This window comes from Sinohyriopsis cumingii, chromosome 12 (assembly GCF_028554795.1).
Source record: "Sinohyriopsis cumingii isolate HCF-2022 chromosome 12, ASM2855479v2, whole genome shotgun sequence".
Lineage (NCBI taxonomy): Eukaryota > Metazoa > Mollusca > Bivalvia > Unionida > Unionidae > Sinohyriopsis > Sinohyriopsis cumingii.
Genome location: NC_142972.1, coordinates 104866361 through 104880291, shown reverse-complemented (window position 1 = coordinate 104880291; position 13931 = coordinate 104866361). Strand labels below are relative to the sequence as shown.

At 34.2% G+C, this 13931-nt stretch overlaps 1 protein-coding gene across 1 annotated transcript in view; it reads right to left on the bottom strand.

Annotated features, from left to right (window-relative positions):
* Positions 1-13931, bottom strand: part of LOC149787175 (uncharacterized) — a 79426-nt gene that overhangs the window by 50265 nt on the left and 15230 nt on the right. The window contains exon 4 of the mRNA XM_089977675.1: positions 13350-13492. Coding sequence (XP_089833801.1) covers positions 13350-13492 — 143 coding nt within the window. The remainder of the gene's footprint in view (positions 1-13349; positions 13493-13931) is intronic.

Below are 13931 nucleotides of genomic sequence, written 5' to 3'. Positions count from 1 at the left end.
GACGACCAATGAATGAAGACAGCTCAAGAAAAGACCAAGACATCAAGAGTGATTTGCAACCACATAAAATTTGAAGAAACAGTCATCTTTATTTCAATTATACATTTGGATGATGAGAAATTGTTTTTCAAAAGTCTTGTATATTCAATACATGCCTATTTAGAAAAGGTTGATTGACTTATTTTGCAATAATTTTATGATTTTACTTTATTCAAAGAAATCTGAAAAAACTCGCACACTGACTGACAAGAGGCGCACCTTATGCTTTTCTTGAACACCATAAATTTTAACCTGCTGTTACAATGGAAAAGTAATATTCATTTGGCCCCAATTCCACCTGTAGGCATGATGAGGCTGTACCCTATTTCCGAGCTCTGCAGCATCAAGGTCATTTAAGATACACCAAAGTGGATGGTATTACAAAAAAAGCAGACAGATATAGCTCTACAATGATACAAAATAATCTGAAAGTTCTAGTATCTGTACTACAAAATACAGAGGGAAAAACCTCATTTTTTGGACTTATGTTTCACCCAAAATTCACTTGTGGTCGGATTATGATTTTGTGTCCAGATTTTAGGCCTTTTGGCCTCAGACTTAAGGCAGACCAGTCTCAACTGCACACAGACAGGTGTACCTTTGTAAAAACTAGGATAAGGTGGGCATTTGGAATAAAGAGTGGTCCCAATACATAAATGATGGAACCATTAAGCAAAAAAAAAAAAAAACAAACAAAAAAAATAACTTTTACCATTCTGCTTATGTGCAAGCAAAATAACCAGTGGAAAACAATGTTTCTAATACAGCTAGGCATTAGTCTCATGAAAAATCTGCTGAAAGCCAATGTATTCAGAAACAGTCCCCAAAATGTCTTTCCTACTTGCATTTCAGGCAAAAACGACAAAAATGACCAGGGACGAATGAGTTAATGTGAGAATTTTGGTGACATCACCAAATCTGAATATTACTTATTTATTTCATCATTTGTGCATCAGTATTGCACATAAGTTACAAAAATAGCCATTCTCTGAAAATTTCTAAGAAATTTCCATAAACTTGATTAAGCAGTTATGGCAGTCACTAGGCTAAATAATACAGAATTTTGAACTAGTTCAATTCTGACTGGATGTGTACTGTAATGGACTGACCATTTAATGTCTGAGACTAGAATGTTCTTTCTAACAGTCTAACAGGGTCTTTTGTTTCCTTTCATCACAAAATAAATTTGTGAAAGTAAAGAATGGAACATGATCGTTTATGCTACAAATGAAAACGAGGCAACTGTTTTAAAGCATTAAAGATCTCTCTCGAACAAAGACTTTATTTCAGTTGATGTTTACAAAAATCAAGGCAATGACCACTGTCAGCACCGTTATAAAATACTGACAAGGATTAGCATAAAAAGATGATAGCAATTTCCCCTCAGGAATGGTATGTTTTTATTGTACGAACTTGCCATCTGACTTGGTGTGCTTTAACAACCCCAATTATGGTCCTGCCATTAACAACGGATGTTTGATAATTGTTCGATATTAATCTAAAGTGTAATTATTTCTGAAATAAATAACAACATGGAAAATTATAATGTATATGACTTGGAAATATCACACACCCCATATGACATTGGAGCATCATGTTTTGAGTTCATACCCACTGGCAGGAAATTTCTTCCTTTATTTTACTCCATGACACTAGTGAGTCTAATGCAATATACTTTTTTTACCACTTACAAACTTTTCAAGATTAAAATTTCTGTGCATGTAGTTTTAGGTATTCTTCAATAATTTTTTTATATCTGAAATCATAAAATTGCCTAAAAATGCAGACGTGTCAAGCACAACAGAAGATGAATTTGGTCAATGTTAATAGGCATAGTCGTGTTATTTTTTTTAAAAAATCGCATTCGGGAAAATTTTGAAACATAAACAGAATAAGTGCAACTGATGACAATAACATTCACAGAAATTAGCTATTCTTACTGGTAAATGGAATGGAAGACAATAAACAAGTTATTCTCACTGGTAAATGGAATGGAAGACAATAAACAAGCTATTCTGACTGGTAAATGGAATGGAAGACAATAATCAAGTTATTCTGACTGGTAAATGGAATGGAAGACAATAAACAAGCTATTCTGACTGGTAAATGGAATGGAAGGCAATAAACAAAGCTATTCTGACTGGTAAATGGAATGGAAGACAGGTAAATGGAATGGAAGACATTAAACAAGCTATTCTGACTGGTGAATGGAATGAAAGACAATAAACAAGCTATTCTGACTGGTAAATGGAATGGAAGACAATAAATAAGCTATTCTGACTGGTGAATGGAATGGAAGACAATAAACAAGCTAATCTGACTGGTGAATGGAATCGAAGACAATAAACAAGCTATTCTGACTGGTGAATGGAATGGAAGACAATAAACAAGCTAATCTGACTGGTGAATGGAATGGAAGACAATAAACAAGCTATTCTGACTGGTGAATGGAATGGAAGACAATAAACAAGCTATTCTGACTGGTGAAGGGAATGGAAGAAGCTATTCTGACTGGTGAAGAGAATGGAAGAAGCTATTCTGACTGGTGAAGGGAATGGAAGACAATGAACAAGCTATTCTGACTGGTGAATGGAATGGAAGACAATAAACAAGCTATTCTGACTGGTGAATGGAATGGAAGACAATAAACAAGCTATTCTGACTGGTGAATGGAATGGAAGACAATAAACAAGCTATTCTGACTGGTAAATAGAATGGAAGACATTAAACAAGCTATTCTGACTGGTGAATGGAATGGAAGACAATAAACAAGCTATTCTGACTGGTGAATGGAATGAAAGACAATAAACAAGCTATTCTGACTGGTAAATGGAATGAAGACAATAAACAAGCTATTCTGACTGGTGAATGGAATGGAAGACAATAAACAAGCTATTCTGACTGGTAAATGGAATGAAGACAATAAACAAGCTATTCTGACTGGTAAATGGAATGGAAGACAATAAACAAGCTATTCTGACTGGTAAATGGAATGAAGACAATAAACAAGCTATTCTGACTGGTGAATGGAATGGAAGACAATAAACAAGCTATTCTAACTGGTAAATGGAATGGAAGACAATAAACAAGCTATTCTGACTGGTAAATGGAATGGAAGACAATAAACAAGCTATTCTGACTGGTGAATGGAATGAAGACAATAAACAAGCTATTCTGACTGGTAAATGGAATGGAAGACAATAAACAAGCTAATCTGACTGGTGAATGGAATGGAAGACAATAAACAAGCTATTCTGACTGGTGAACGGAATGGAAGACAATAAACAAGCTAATCTGACTGGTGAATGGAATGGAAGACAATAAACAAGCTATTCTGACTGGTGAAGGGAATGGAAGACAATAAACAAGCTATTCTGACTGGTGAACAGAATGGAAGACAATAAACAAGCTATTCTGACTGGTAAATGGAATGGAAGACAATAAACAAGCTATTCTGACTGGTAAATGGAATGAAGACAATAAACAAGTTATTCTGACTGGTGAACGGAATGGAAGACAATAAACAAGCTATTCTGACTGGTGAATGAGATGGAAGACAATAAACAAGTTATTCTGACTGGTGAATGGAATGGAAGACAATAAACAGTAAATAATAAGTTTTTCTTTCTATCCTTGACTTTTAATATATATATATATATATATATATATATATATATATATATATATATATATATATATATATATATATATAAATATATATGAAAATCAGACATGGCTATAAAGTATGATTCACTTATCCCCAAGTACATTATTTATTGCCAACATAATGGCAAACAAACCTGTGCAAGAGCTTCTATTAAGCTTTAGGATAGGTTATCAATTTGCACTTGAAATTAATGTCATGAGCAATAAAAGCAAACCCTGCTGATGGCTACTGTTGCTAGGTTACTAGTTTGCACCTAAACATTTATCTTCAAAAAGAGTGCATATCAACCTGTGTGTAGTTAGGGTGATATTTTGCAACCATTCATGATGTAACAAAAAAGGCAAGTTTGATAACTGATAAAAATAGTAAAATCAGATTAAAATAAAAATAATATTAAATGCTTTTTAAGCAATTAATATTACTTTTGCATGTTTCTGTCGCAACTGCCAGAAATATGCCTTCTAAAGATTTAATTTCCCCTGTATAGTGCTATGATTGGATGTCAGACAAAATCCTACATTATGCCATATCTGTGAACCCCTTGAGATGAAAACCTGTATGCCAGATCAAAAAAAGACTCACAAAGACAAAAAAAACTGACACGAAAATATGTATTCACATATTATATAAGATCCACAGATTTAAAACAACAAATGCCACACACAAACTAATTTTACATTCATTTACATTATTATTCAAATCTTTGAAACTGTACTTTATTTTATTCTTTTGATTTTGATAGTGTTGTAACACACACACACACACATTATATAAGCGCTTCATGACCTAGGTGTGGAGCAACTCAAAAACAAAAGTGTAGTGACTAGTAAAAAGAAACAAAGCTATGTGCAAGGTATTTTGAAAGGTGTAACATTAAAAGGTTTAACATTAACTTCTTTGGATATTTATCATGGTCTCATTACTACATATTTATATTTTTCCCCCAGCATAAACAATAATTATATTACGCAAGGAGCTGTCAAGAAATTGAAATCTAAAAATAAAAAAATTGCCGAAGTAGCAGTCAATAAGTTTACACGTTGCAGGTTATGAATTTGCAATATGGTGTGCTGATTTTGGTCAAAAAGCTGAATATAAATTTTAAGCTATGAGAATTACGTCAGTATCTGTACTACTCCTGTAATGCTGGCAATGCATCATCCTGCTTGGATTACACATCTGACCCACTTAATTAGAAACTTAATTTCAGGCAACGTGCATCAGCTAAAATTTTCCAAACTATTTTAAAAAATGGTTAAATCATTGCTCTTTCTAAAAATGTAGAAGTAGAGTGCATATTCTGCAGAATAAAAGGATAAAATTCAATTTAAACTTGACATAAAAACCAATAATTCGGTGCAAGCCATTATCACTTTTACACATGGTATGGTGAAAATAAACCACCTGTTTTGATCTACGGGCCTAATGACAATTTTCCAAAGCATATTAAAGTTATCCCCACCTTGAATGCGTATAGCAAAAAAAGATTCTAGATCGTGCTTGATTGAAAACGAAAATTACATCCAGACTCCTGGTATTTACAAATTTTTTAAAATTGTATACCATATAAAATGGTTGAATGGCCATACACTGATGAAAATGGAATAAAACATACAAATTACAGGTAACCTGTAGAAGTTGATGGGTATGTTGTGGTAATGATAACTCATGCATGGAGTAACAATCTGAGCTTGTATGATTTTTTTTTCTCACTTCCGCCAAGTATGAATGCGATTTATTTACAAAATCTGTTCAATGTTCATTGTTCTTTTCATGGCGTTGGTCAACACGGACTTACATATCTTTTATATGATGATTACAAAAGTATATTGCATGAACTTAGCAGGAATAAAAACATTAATGTGTAGATTCTAATAAATCAGTATTGAAAAATAATTAATTTTATAATAATGAAGTATTGAAAAATAATTAATCTTATTCACTGTGCAATGCAGTTTTAGAGGCACTATTATCTAAAATTTGATTTGGCATTATGGATCATACATAATGTTTAATAAAACTAGGAAGATGCTTTTAATTAACTGAATGATAAAAAAATTCTGCATAAAAAAGAAACCAAACTGCTCTAAAATGAGACAATAATGTAGATAAATCAGTTTCCCTCTCTCTCTCTCTCTCAACCTCTTTATAACATGCATCCAGGGTTAATAAACAGTAAGCCAAACCCACATTATCAAAACCATGTATACTTCGCCGTGGTCATCAGATATGACTTTGTAATAAAGGATATGTGCGGAGCTATTCTTCATGTGACACGGTCGCAACTCTATTATGACACATGGACAGAGGATGGACATGTTTTTCATAGTCCTCTTCACTCTTCACCCCAAGCGCAAAGGTGGAGTTAATAAAAATCATGTGAGCTGTACGGTACTCATTTTGCAACTATATTTGCATAATGGGTATTTTCAATTAATTTCATAAAATGGCGATATGATGATGTATAGGAGAAATTAACTGCTACTACAACATGGAAAAACTTCATTTTCCCATGAACACTTACAAACTGCCCCATCTTTTTTTTTGTCCTGTGTACATAATAATAATAATAATAATGACCTTATTTAAAGAGGGTAACAAGCTAAAAAGTGATCTACCATGAGGCCCTCATACAAAGGAATTTATTTATTTTAGCTGCATCTCTGAACCCATTGGATATATTGAGTTTGGAAGAAGGAAACAGAGGGGGCATTTCTAATCTCAACTGGAATACTACTCCAGAGCAGAGTTCCAGAGTATTGGAAACTTTTTTTAAATAACTCCTTATTTGGTTTGGGAATTTTATACTGTTTGGTAGACATGGATCACAGGTGGGGAGTATTACCAGACAGCCTATACTGGAATAGTGATTGTAAATATTCAGGAGCACTATTATGAGATATCCTGTATATTAATTTGGCTTTTCTCAAACAGATTCGGTCTTTAATAGGTAATATTTTTAACCTACCTGCTAAATTTTCCTTGCTTTCTTTCTGGATTGATATTAGCCCAAATGCTCTTTTTTGAAGATGTGCCAGCTTTGCTATGTTTTTATCATTTGAGTTACCCCATACTGTACTACAGTAGTCCAAATAGGGTTGTATGTAACTGTTATAAAATAGTTTTCTGTGCCTTTCAGGGAGAAAATGTCTTATCCTACTGAGAAGCCATAAACCTGAATTGACTTTTTTACTGATATGTTCAGTCCATGATAGGTTATTCCCTACCAGAACACCAAGTAGTCTATCATGACAGACCATTTGCAATTTTGTATCCTTCCATGTCATAGTTCATCACTATCTAGATTTGTCCTTCTTTGCCATGTTGAGAAAAGCAATATTTTAGTTTTACCAGTATTTACCACCATGCCACTGCATGTGCACCAGTTTTCCAGTTTGTTTAGGGCATTCTGTAAAGAAATTTCAAGTTCATGCTTTGTGTTTTGGATATCTGACAATGTTGTGTCATCTGCATAGAGATCTGTAGATGATATTGAGTCTCTTAGTAAAAGTGGTTGGTCATTAATAAATAAAATGAATAGTAATGGACCTAGAACTGAGCCTTTGTGTACTCCATATCTAATTGTTTCAGGTTCAGACAGAACATTATTTATGTAAACATGTTGTGTTCTCTCACTTAAGAAAGAAGTAAACCATCTAATTGTTCTTTCATCACACTGGTAGATTTTCAATTTCTTCAAAAAGATTTCATGATCCACCATGTCAAAAGCTTTCCTGAAATCTACAAATACAGATCCTATTATTCTACCTTGGTCAAGTGCTTGAAGCCATTTTTCAGTTAGGGAGATCAAGGCAGTCTCACAGGAATGTTTCTAAAGCCTGATTGATTAGGGTGTAACAGCAAGTGTTTGGTTAAATATGATACGAATGAGTCATGGACATGTTTTTCAATCAATTTTGACAAGTTTGGTAGTATTGAGATTGGTCGGTAGTTATCAGCAATGTATATCTTAAGGCAATGAACTGTGGATTATTACGGATTTTAGTTCATCTTCAGACCCCATGGCTTGTTAATATGACTTCAATTTAATTTGGGTACCCAAAGATTCAATTCTTCTTTCGAGGTTATGTACATAGTTGCAGTAAATTCTATTAGCTCAGTTGCTAAACCCTGTCTGAATACACATTTTGTAAGTGTTAATTACTGAGAGAATGTCAAAATCTAACAAGTTAGTAACTAAAATGATTAGAAAAATATATTCACTAGTATTTGTTATCTAGACATGATAAGGAAATACAACATTTTTCATGTTCTTTTAATAACTGAATAAATAGTCCATGTTACATGTTACATGTTTCAATTTCTTCTCATATGAACCCACTACTACTTACAATGTCTCTTGTTTGTCTAAAAGCAGAATCTCTCATGATTATTAAAATCACAGCATCATTAAACTTTGATATTTTGTTAAGCATCTAAATATTCTCACAAGTTTCGTTGCTCGGAAATTAATCGCAATACACATATATAAATATGTTCAAGTAGGCAAGTCATTGAATATTAAACTGAGGACAATTTAATATGTACTGTCTAAAATAGCATAGTAATTGTCCACTATTACATAATTGGGGCAATAAAATTTAATCAATTAGGGCAATCAAATTTAGTCAATTGGGGCAATCAAATTTAATCAATTGGGGCTATCTTATTACATAACTGGGGCAATCAAATTTAATCCGTCCAATAAGAGCCATAACATGGACATCCATGAAGACCATTATATCTACCGTATTTCATGTATTTTTTCATACCCATTAATTTTTCATACATAATCCAGTTATCTAATAAATAATTATTTAAATGCATATTTTTTCATACATATCACTTTGTATTTTTCGAAAAATCCATTAATTTATCGAACACAACATTTCTACTAAGAAGATTTACGTCTGCAAAAAAGATCAAAGATACTGTATAATATAGACATGATTTTTGTCTTCCATAAAAAAGCTAACAAATTTTAAGGGGTGTTGGGGGGTCTGCTCCCAATGGGGTCTCAAGGTAGAGCGCCCCTGATCCGGGGAGCCAAAAAACACATTTTACACTCATAAAAAGCTGCTTCTGGTGCAACTTATGATCATAAAATAAACCAAAATAATAATTTAAAAAACTAATAAACTTAACAAAAATGTTCAACTTGACTTCAATAATTTCACAATATTTATAGTCACATGGTTTTGTTCTCCAATACTACTGATGCTGAAGTTATTTCATGTGCATGTCAGTGTTCACATCATAATTAAGTCACAATAATTTCTTAATTTTTTGCAGCAAATATATTACACTTCTCTCTCCAAGTACATCAACTATATAAAAATAATCCCATACATTCACCTCTCTTTTTCTCCAATGGACACAGCCTGTTGATATGCCAGTTTAGCTCTTTTTGCGACTTTGACAAAGATTTCTTTAGCCTTCCTTTTTGTCACCACTGACTTTTTTGGCTCAATGTGCAATCATTTCTTTCTTTCTCAATGAGCCTTTTCCTTTTAAGCTGGTGCTTGTATTGGTGACATGCAGTATGCATTTTCTGATAGAGGGCTACATCTGTTCTCTCATTCAAGAAATCTTTCTTATAATAATTAATTACACGTTTTCCATATGCCTTCTGAACTAAAATTTTTCTGTATGCAGCTTCTTTTGTCGGTGCTGTTCCAAACTCTTCCAACCACGATTACCATAATTCAGATCTTTCTTGCAGAGGTCACAAAATGCCTTTCCTCTAGCAATCAGTTCTCTTATAAACTGACCAACCACATTTCCGTCAACTTTTCACTCTAACCATTCTAATACATTTTTTAAGCCTTTATCTAAACTTTTTGTGTCATGGTCTCTATCGACAACTCAGGATGCCATCAGTTTCCATTACACAAAGATTCAATGGATGAATTTAAACCTTTGACCAATCAGAATACTCTTTATGAGAGTCATGTGCTAACTAAGAACATAATTCTTAATTAGCACTAATTTGTTCTTAACAAGTCTGTCACTATAGCAAAACACCATGTGCATTTTAAAATGAGTTCGGAAGCCCTGTGATGTTTTCTTATCCAGCAAAATTATATCTGAGTACATGCTAAAGTGAACACCACAGACCAATGATGAACTATTCTGATTGTTTCATTAGAGTCATACACAAATATATTAAAACCTCATCAGTTTCTATTGTCATTTTGAAAGTCACGGACTCCGTTAAATCGATTTGTACATATACACTGTACAATCTTTTAAGTGCTTGTACTGTTTTGACATGGATATAACTAACATATAATAATAAGATATACCCCTCTATTGCCATCTTTGGCGAGTTCGAATAACAAGTAATATGTATGATCGCTGGTCTTTACAACATCTGCTGTATGAACAATGGCCTCGATAGCACATTGACAGATTTTCATTTCCCTAAAGAGAGCCTCATTTCCTACTTGCAGCCTCTCTGATTTGACCAAAACATGTATGGGGATTTCAAATTTTGGTTTCAACTGGAATAACCATAACACAGCATAGGCGCAGGGTTATTGTAACAATGTATATCGTAATTAATCATAATTAAAATAAAATGAATTGTTGATTTAGAGGTTTTTATTGATATTGGAATAGAGTTGTGTCCTAATACATGAGGATTAGCACAGTTGTCAGGTAACCGGAAATCGTCTTTTTTTGTCTTTGCAGAGCTACAATTAAAAACTGCCCTGAATAAATACAGTCTTGTACATTGACACAATTTCTCTCTCTCTCTCACACACACACAGCATGCATTAACACACAGCATGCACACACACACAGCATGCATTAACACACAGCATGCACTCACACACAGCATGCATTAACACAGCATGCACTCACACACAGCATGCATTAACACACAGCATGCATTAACACACAACATGCACTCACACACAGCATGCATTAACACACAGCATGCATTAACACACAGCATGCACTCACACACAGCATGCATTAACACATAGCATGCACTCACACACAGCATGCATTAACTAAAATGTGTTTCTGAGTTCTTTATGTTTTTTTATTGTGATTTGAAAATCAGGTTGTTGCTGTAAGAATACGAGTTGCACTTAGTTTCTTGACAACGTGGACTCAGATCATTGCGTAGACCTACAAGTGAGTCTACGTTTTTATTTTCTGACAGCGGACAGTACAATTTACCAATAAATACCCATATATGTTCAGGCCATCTAACATAATCATTTTGCCAACATTACACAACATAACACTACAAAGAAGTAAGCTCTAAATGCAGATGAACTTGCACATTGAGACATTACCCCCTCTCTCTCTCTCTCTCTCTAAAAACAAAACAAAAATCTTTGTGAGTACTTTCATTTTTATAGTAATTGGACTCTTGAGTTGAGAGAAGAATGAGACAGAAAATATATGCTTATTTTGAATGTTTGTACTGTTGGGTTGTTATGTAGCGTGTGTTCTATACAACTTGTTCTGCTATGATCCTACTATTTTTCACACATGGTCAGCACCACAAAATGATATTTATTTTACAGATAATTTTTCGTACACTGATCCTCCATTTTTCGATGATGCATGTACAGTGTATACTTTTATCTACACAGATGCCCAAACAGATGCTGGCATTAGTACAATACATGCAGCCCTCCCCCGCTTCATACAGGTGCACTAAAAGTTAAGGATATATTTAGGGTTAACATAAAGCCACAATATAAGACTGTGATAATAACTATTAAAGACAAACAAATCCATCTTCATACTTTTACAATACAGTCAGACCTGTCCAAAAAGTCACTGTTAATCAACGGTCACCAATTCACAATGGCCGTTCTAATTTCTCCCCTAGAAAATTTCCTAAGTATGTGTCCTTTATGTAATGGTCACCTGCCTTTGACAGCCAGGTGTTTCCTAACCAAAGTATTTGTTCCTGCCTTCAGCTATCACTGGCACATATCTACAGGACCGCTCGGTTTTTTGTTTCACGAGGAATGCATTGCTTAGATAAAGAAGCATCATGTGTATCTCACATGTACTGCAGCCACTGCATATCTCACATGTACTCAACATACTGTCGTCATGACGACTGTTTATCTCAATGGTGTCAACATGTCAAGTTTGAGAGCAAGGCAGTTTTTGTCATTAGGGTAGTGGATCAAAGCAATTCGTTTACTGGATATTAGAAGAAGTAGTATCACAGCAGAAATGGTGGTTGACATCTGTGTCACTGTGACATACATAGTTCAATACATTAATCTGTCTATAAATTAAAACAATCTATAAAGAGAAGAGATACTACCTGCATTTCTTTTCATTAGTTTCAATATTTAAAACATGTCTGTAAAGACAGGTAAGTTTCACTACATGGGTCACAAAAAATAGCTCTGTACTGTATCGTTTAATTCCCTTTTCATGACAGACCTCATATATGACAAGTCAGTAAACTGAGTAATGCTATATTGTTTAAAGTGTGAACAAAATAACATCTATGATTATTTTAAGTTCATTTTGATTCCATTTCTTGGATGGTAGACAGTAAGCAGGATATGTAAGTTACATAAATCTTTTAGACGACAAGACATATACATAATTTACAATTTTGTTGTATATTGCACATAAAACAATTGTAATAATAATACCAACACCATTATCATAGCTGCCAACCATCCAGGCTCGCAATTAGTGAAAATAGGGATAAAAATTAGTTAATTTTGACATGAATTCGTGAAGCGATCTTCGAGTCCGAGAATATTTGTTGAAACGAATGTTTAGCATGGTCTCCAGCTGATAAAGGTAGATTGTGTGGTAGCTTCAGGTCTTCCGTTGATGGCTTAAAATATTCCAGAGCTGAAATCTGCTGCAAGTTCTTAATTTTCTCAACCTCTATGCTTTTTGCAACCAATGTGCTTCCTCAGATCATCTCTGCTACCATGACCGTTGCTAAAATTTGTGGCACACTGTATGCAAAAAGCATGATGTATATCGGGGTTTGATGGCTGAATGTAAGGCCAATTTTTGGTATATTCCAAACTAAACTTCACTTTCGTGCAATACATTCCTTTTTCCTTGTTGGTGAAGACATTTTCAAGATGCGGTGCCAAATGGTGATTCAAATCAGTGTTTGCAGCGCATGTGCAGAGCAAAATTCCGGTTAGGCCCCAGTCTCTCTCAAAAGCATTTGTAAAACAACTCTTATACATATAGACTAAAATATGCTAAAATGCTTGCTACCGGACCAACTGTACCAATCAGCTATAGTTCTACTAATATCGCGACCAGCAGTACCAGACCGTTTCAGCAACTGCCGGTATCACCATTAGCGCTTAACAGGAAATAGGTTCTTTTATTAAAGATTTAAAATAATTGAGAACTGGGGAATTCATGATTTTTTGCAGGCGGCGTGAATCCGTGAATCGCTAAAAAAGTTGTGAAATTCACGCTAAAATCGTGAGGGTTGGCAGCTATGCATTATTAATAATAAAAGTAATAATAATCAGTGCATAGTATTTGTTCAAGAACCATTCTGAAAAGTTTGACAAGTTGATAATTGATTTCCATACCGCCATCCCTGGCACTGCTGTTGTGTATAAGGGAAAGTGAGAGATATCTACTACTGCAGGTGAGAAAATATCCTTACGTTAAAATAGCCTCGTGTATTTTCTGTGCAACATTAGAGTCCTCCACCTGTATCCAAATTTCCCCCTCTCCTGTACTTGCTTGCCGTCCAACCTCCATGAAGAAATAGTTTTCTGAATTACCACACTTCCGAATACTGGCAAACTGAAAGGCACCAAAACACATTCAAACGAATGAAGTGTATATCACTACTAGTAAAAAAAAAGACATGCATTTTCAGTTGGCCAACCACCCGTTTCACAATGCAAACCCCAATGGTTAAAACAAACAAAAAAATTCCTGAAATTAATTGGTGTATCTATCTGAGCCAGTTTTGCCCCATACTTTGAATATTATATATACTAATATAAAAAAACATACCTACCTTAATTTTAAAACCAGTACAACAGGAAATACACATTTTTGTTGTTGGCCTTACATAAACACGGCCAGTCAGATAAGTGAATGAACTGCTTCCAATAGCAACTACAGATCTAAATGCTACCACTTCAATACATGTTGTACTATTTACAACACAGCAGCAAGTTTGTGCTATCACAAGGGGGGGCAACTCCGTCACACATAGGTATCCACAGACCTAAAG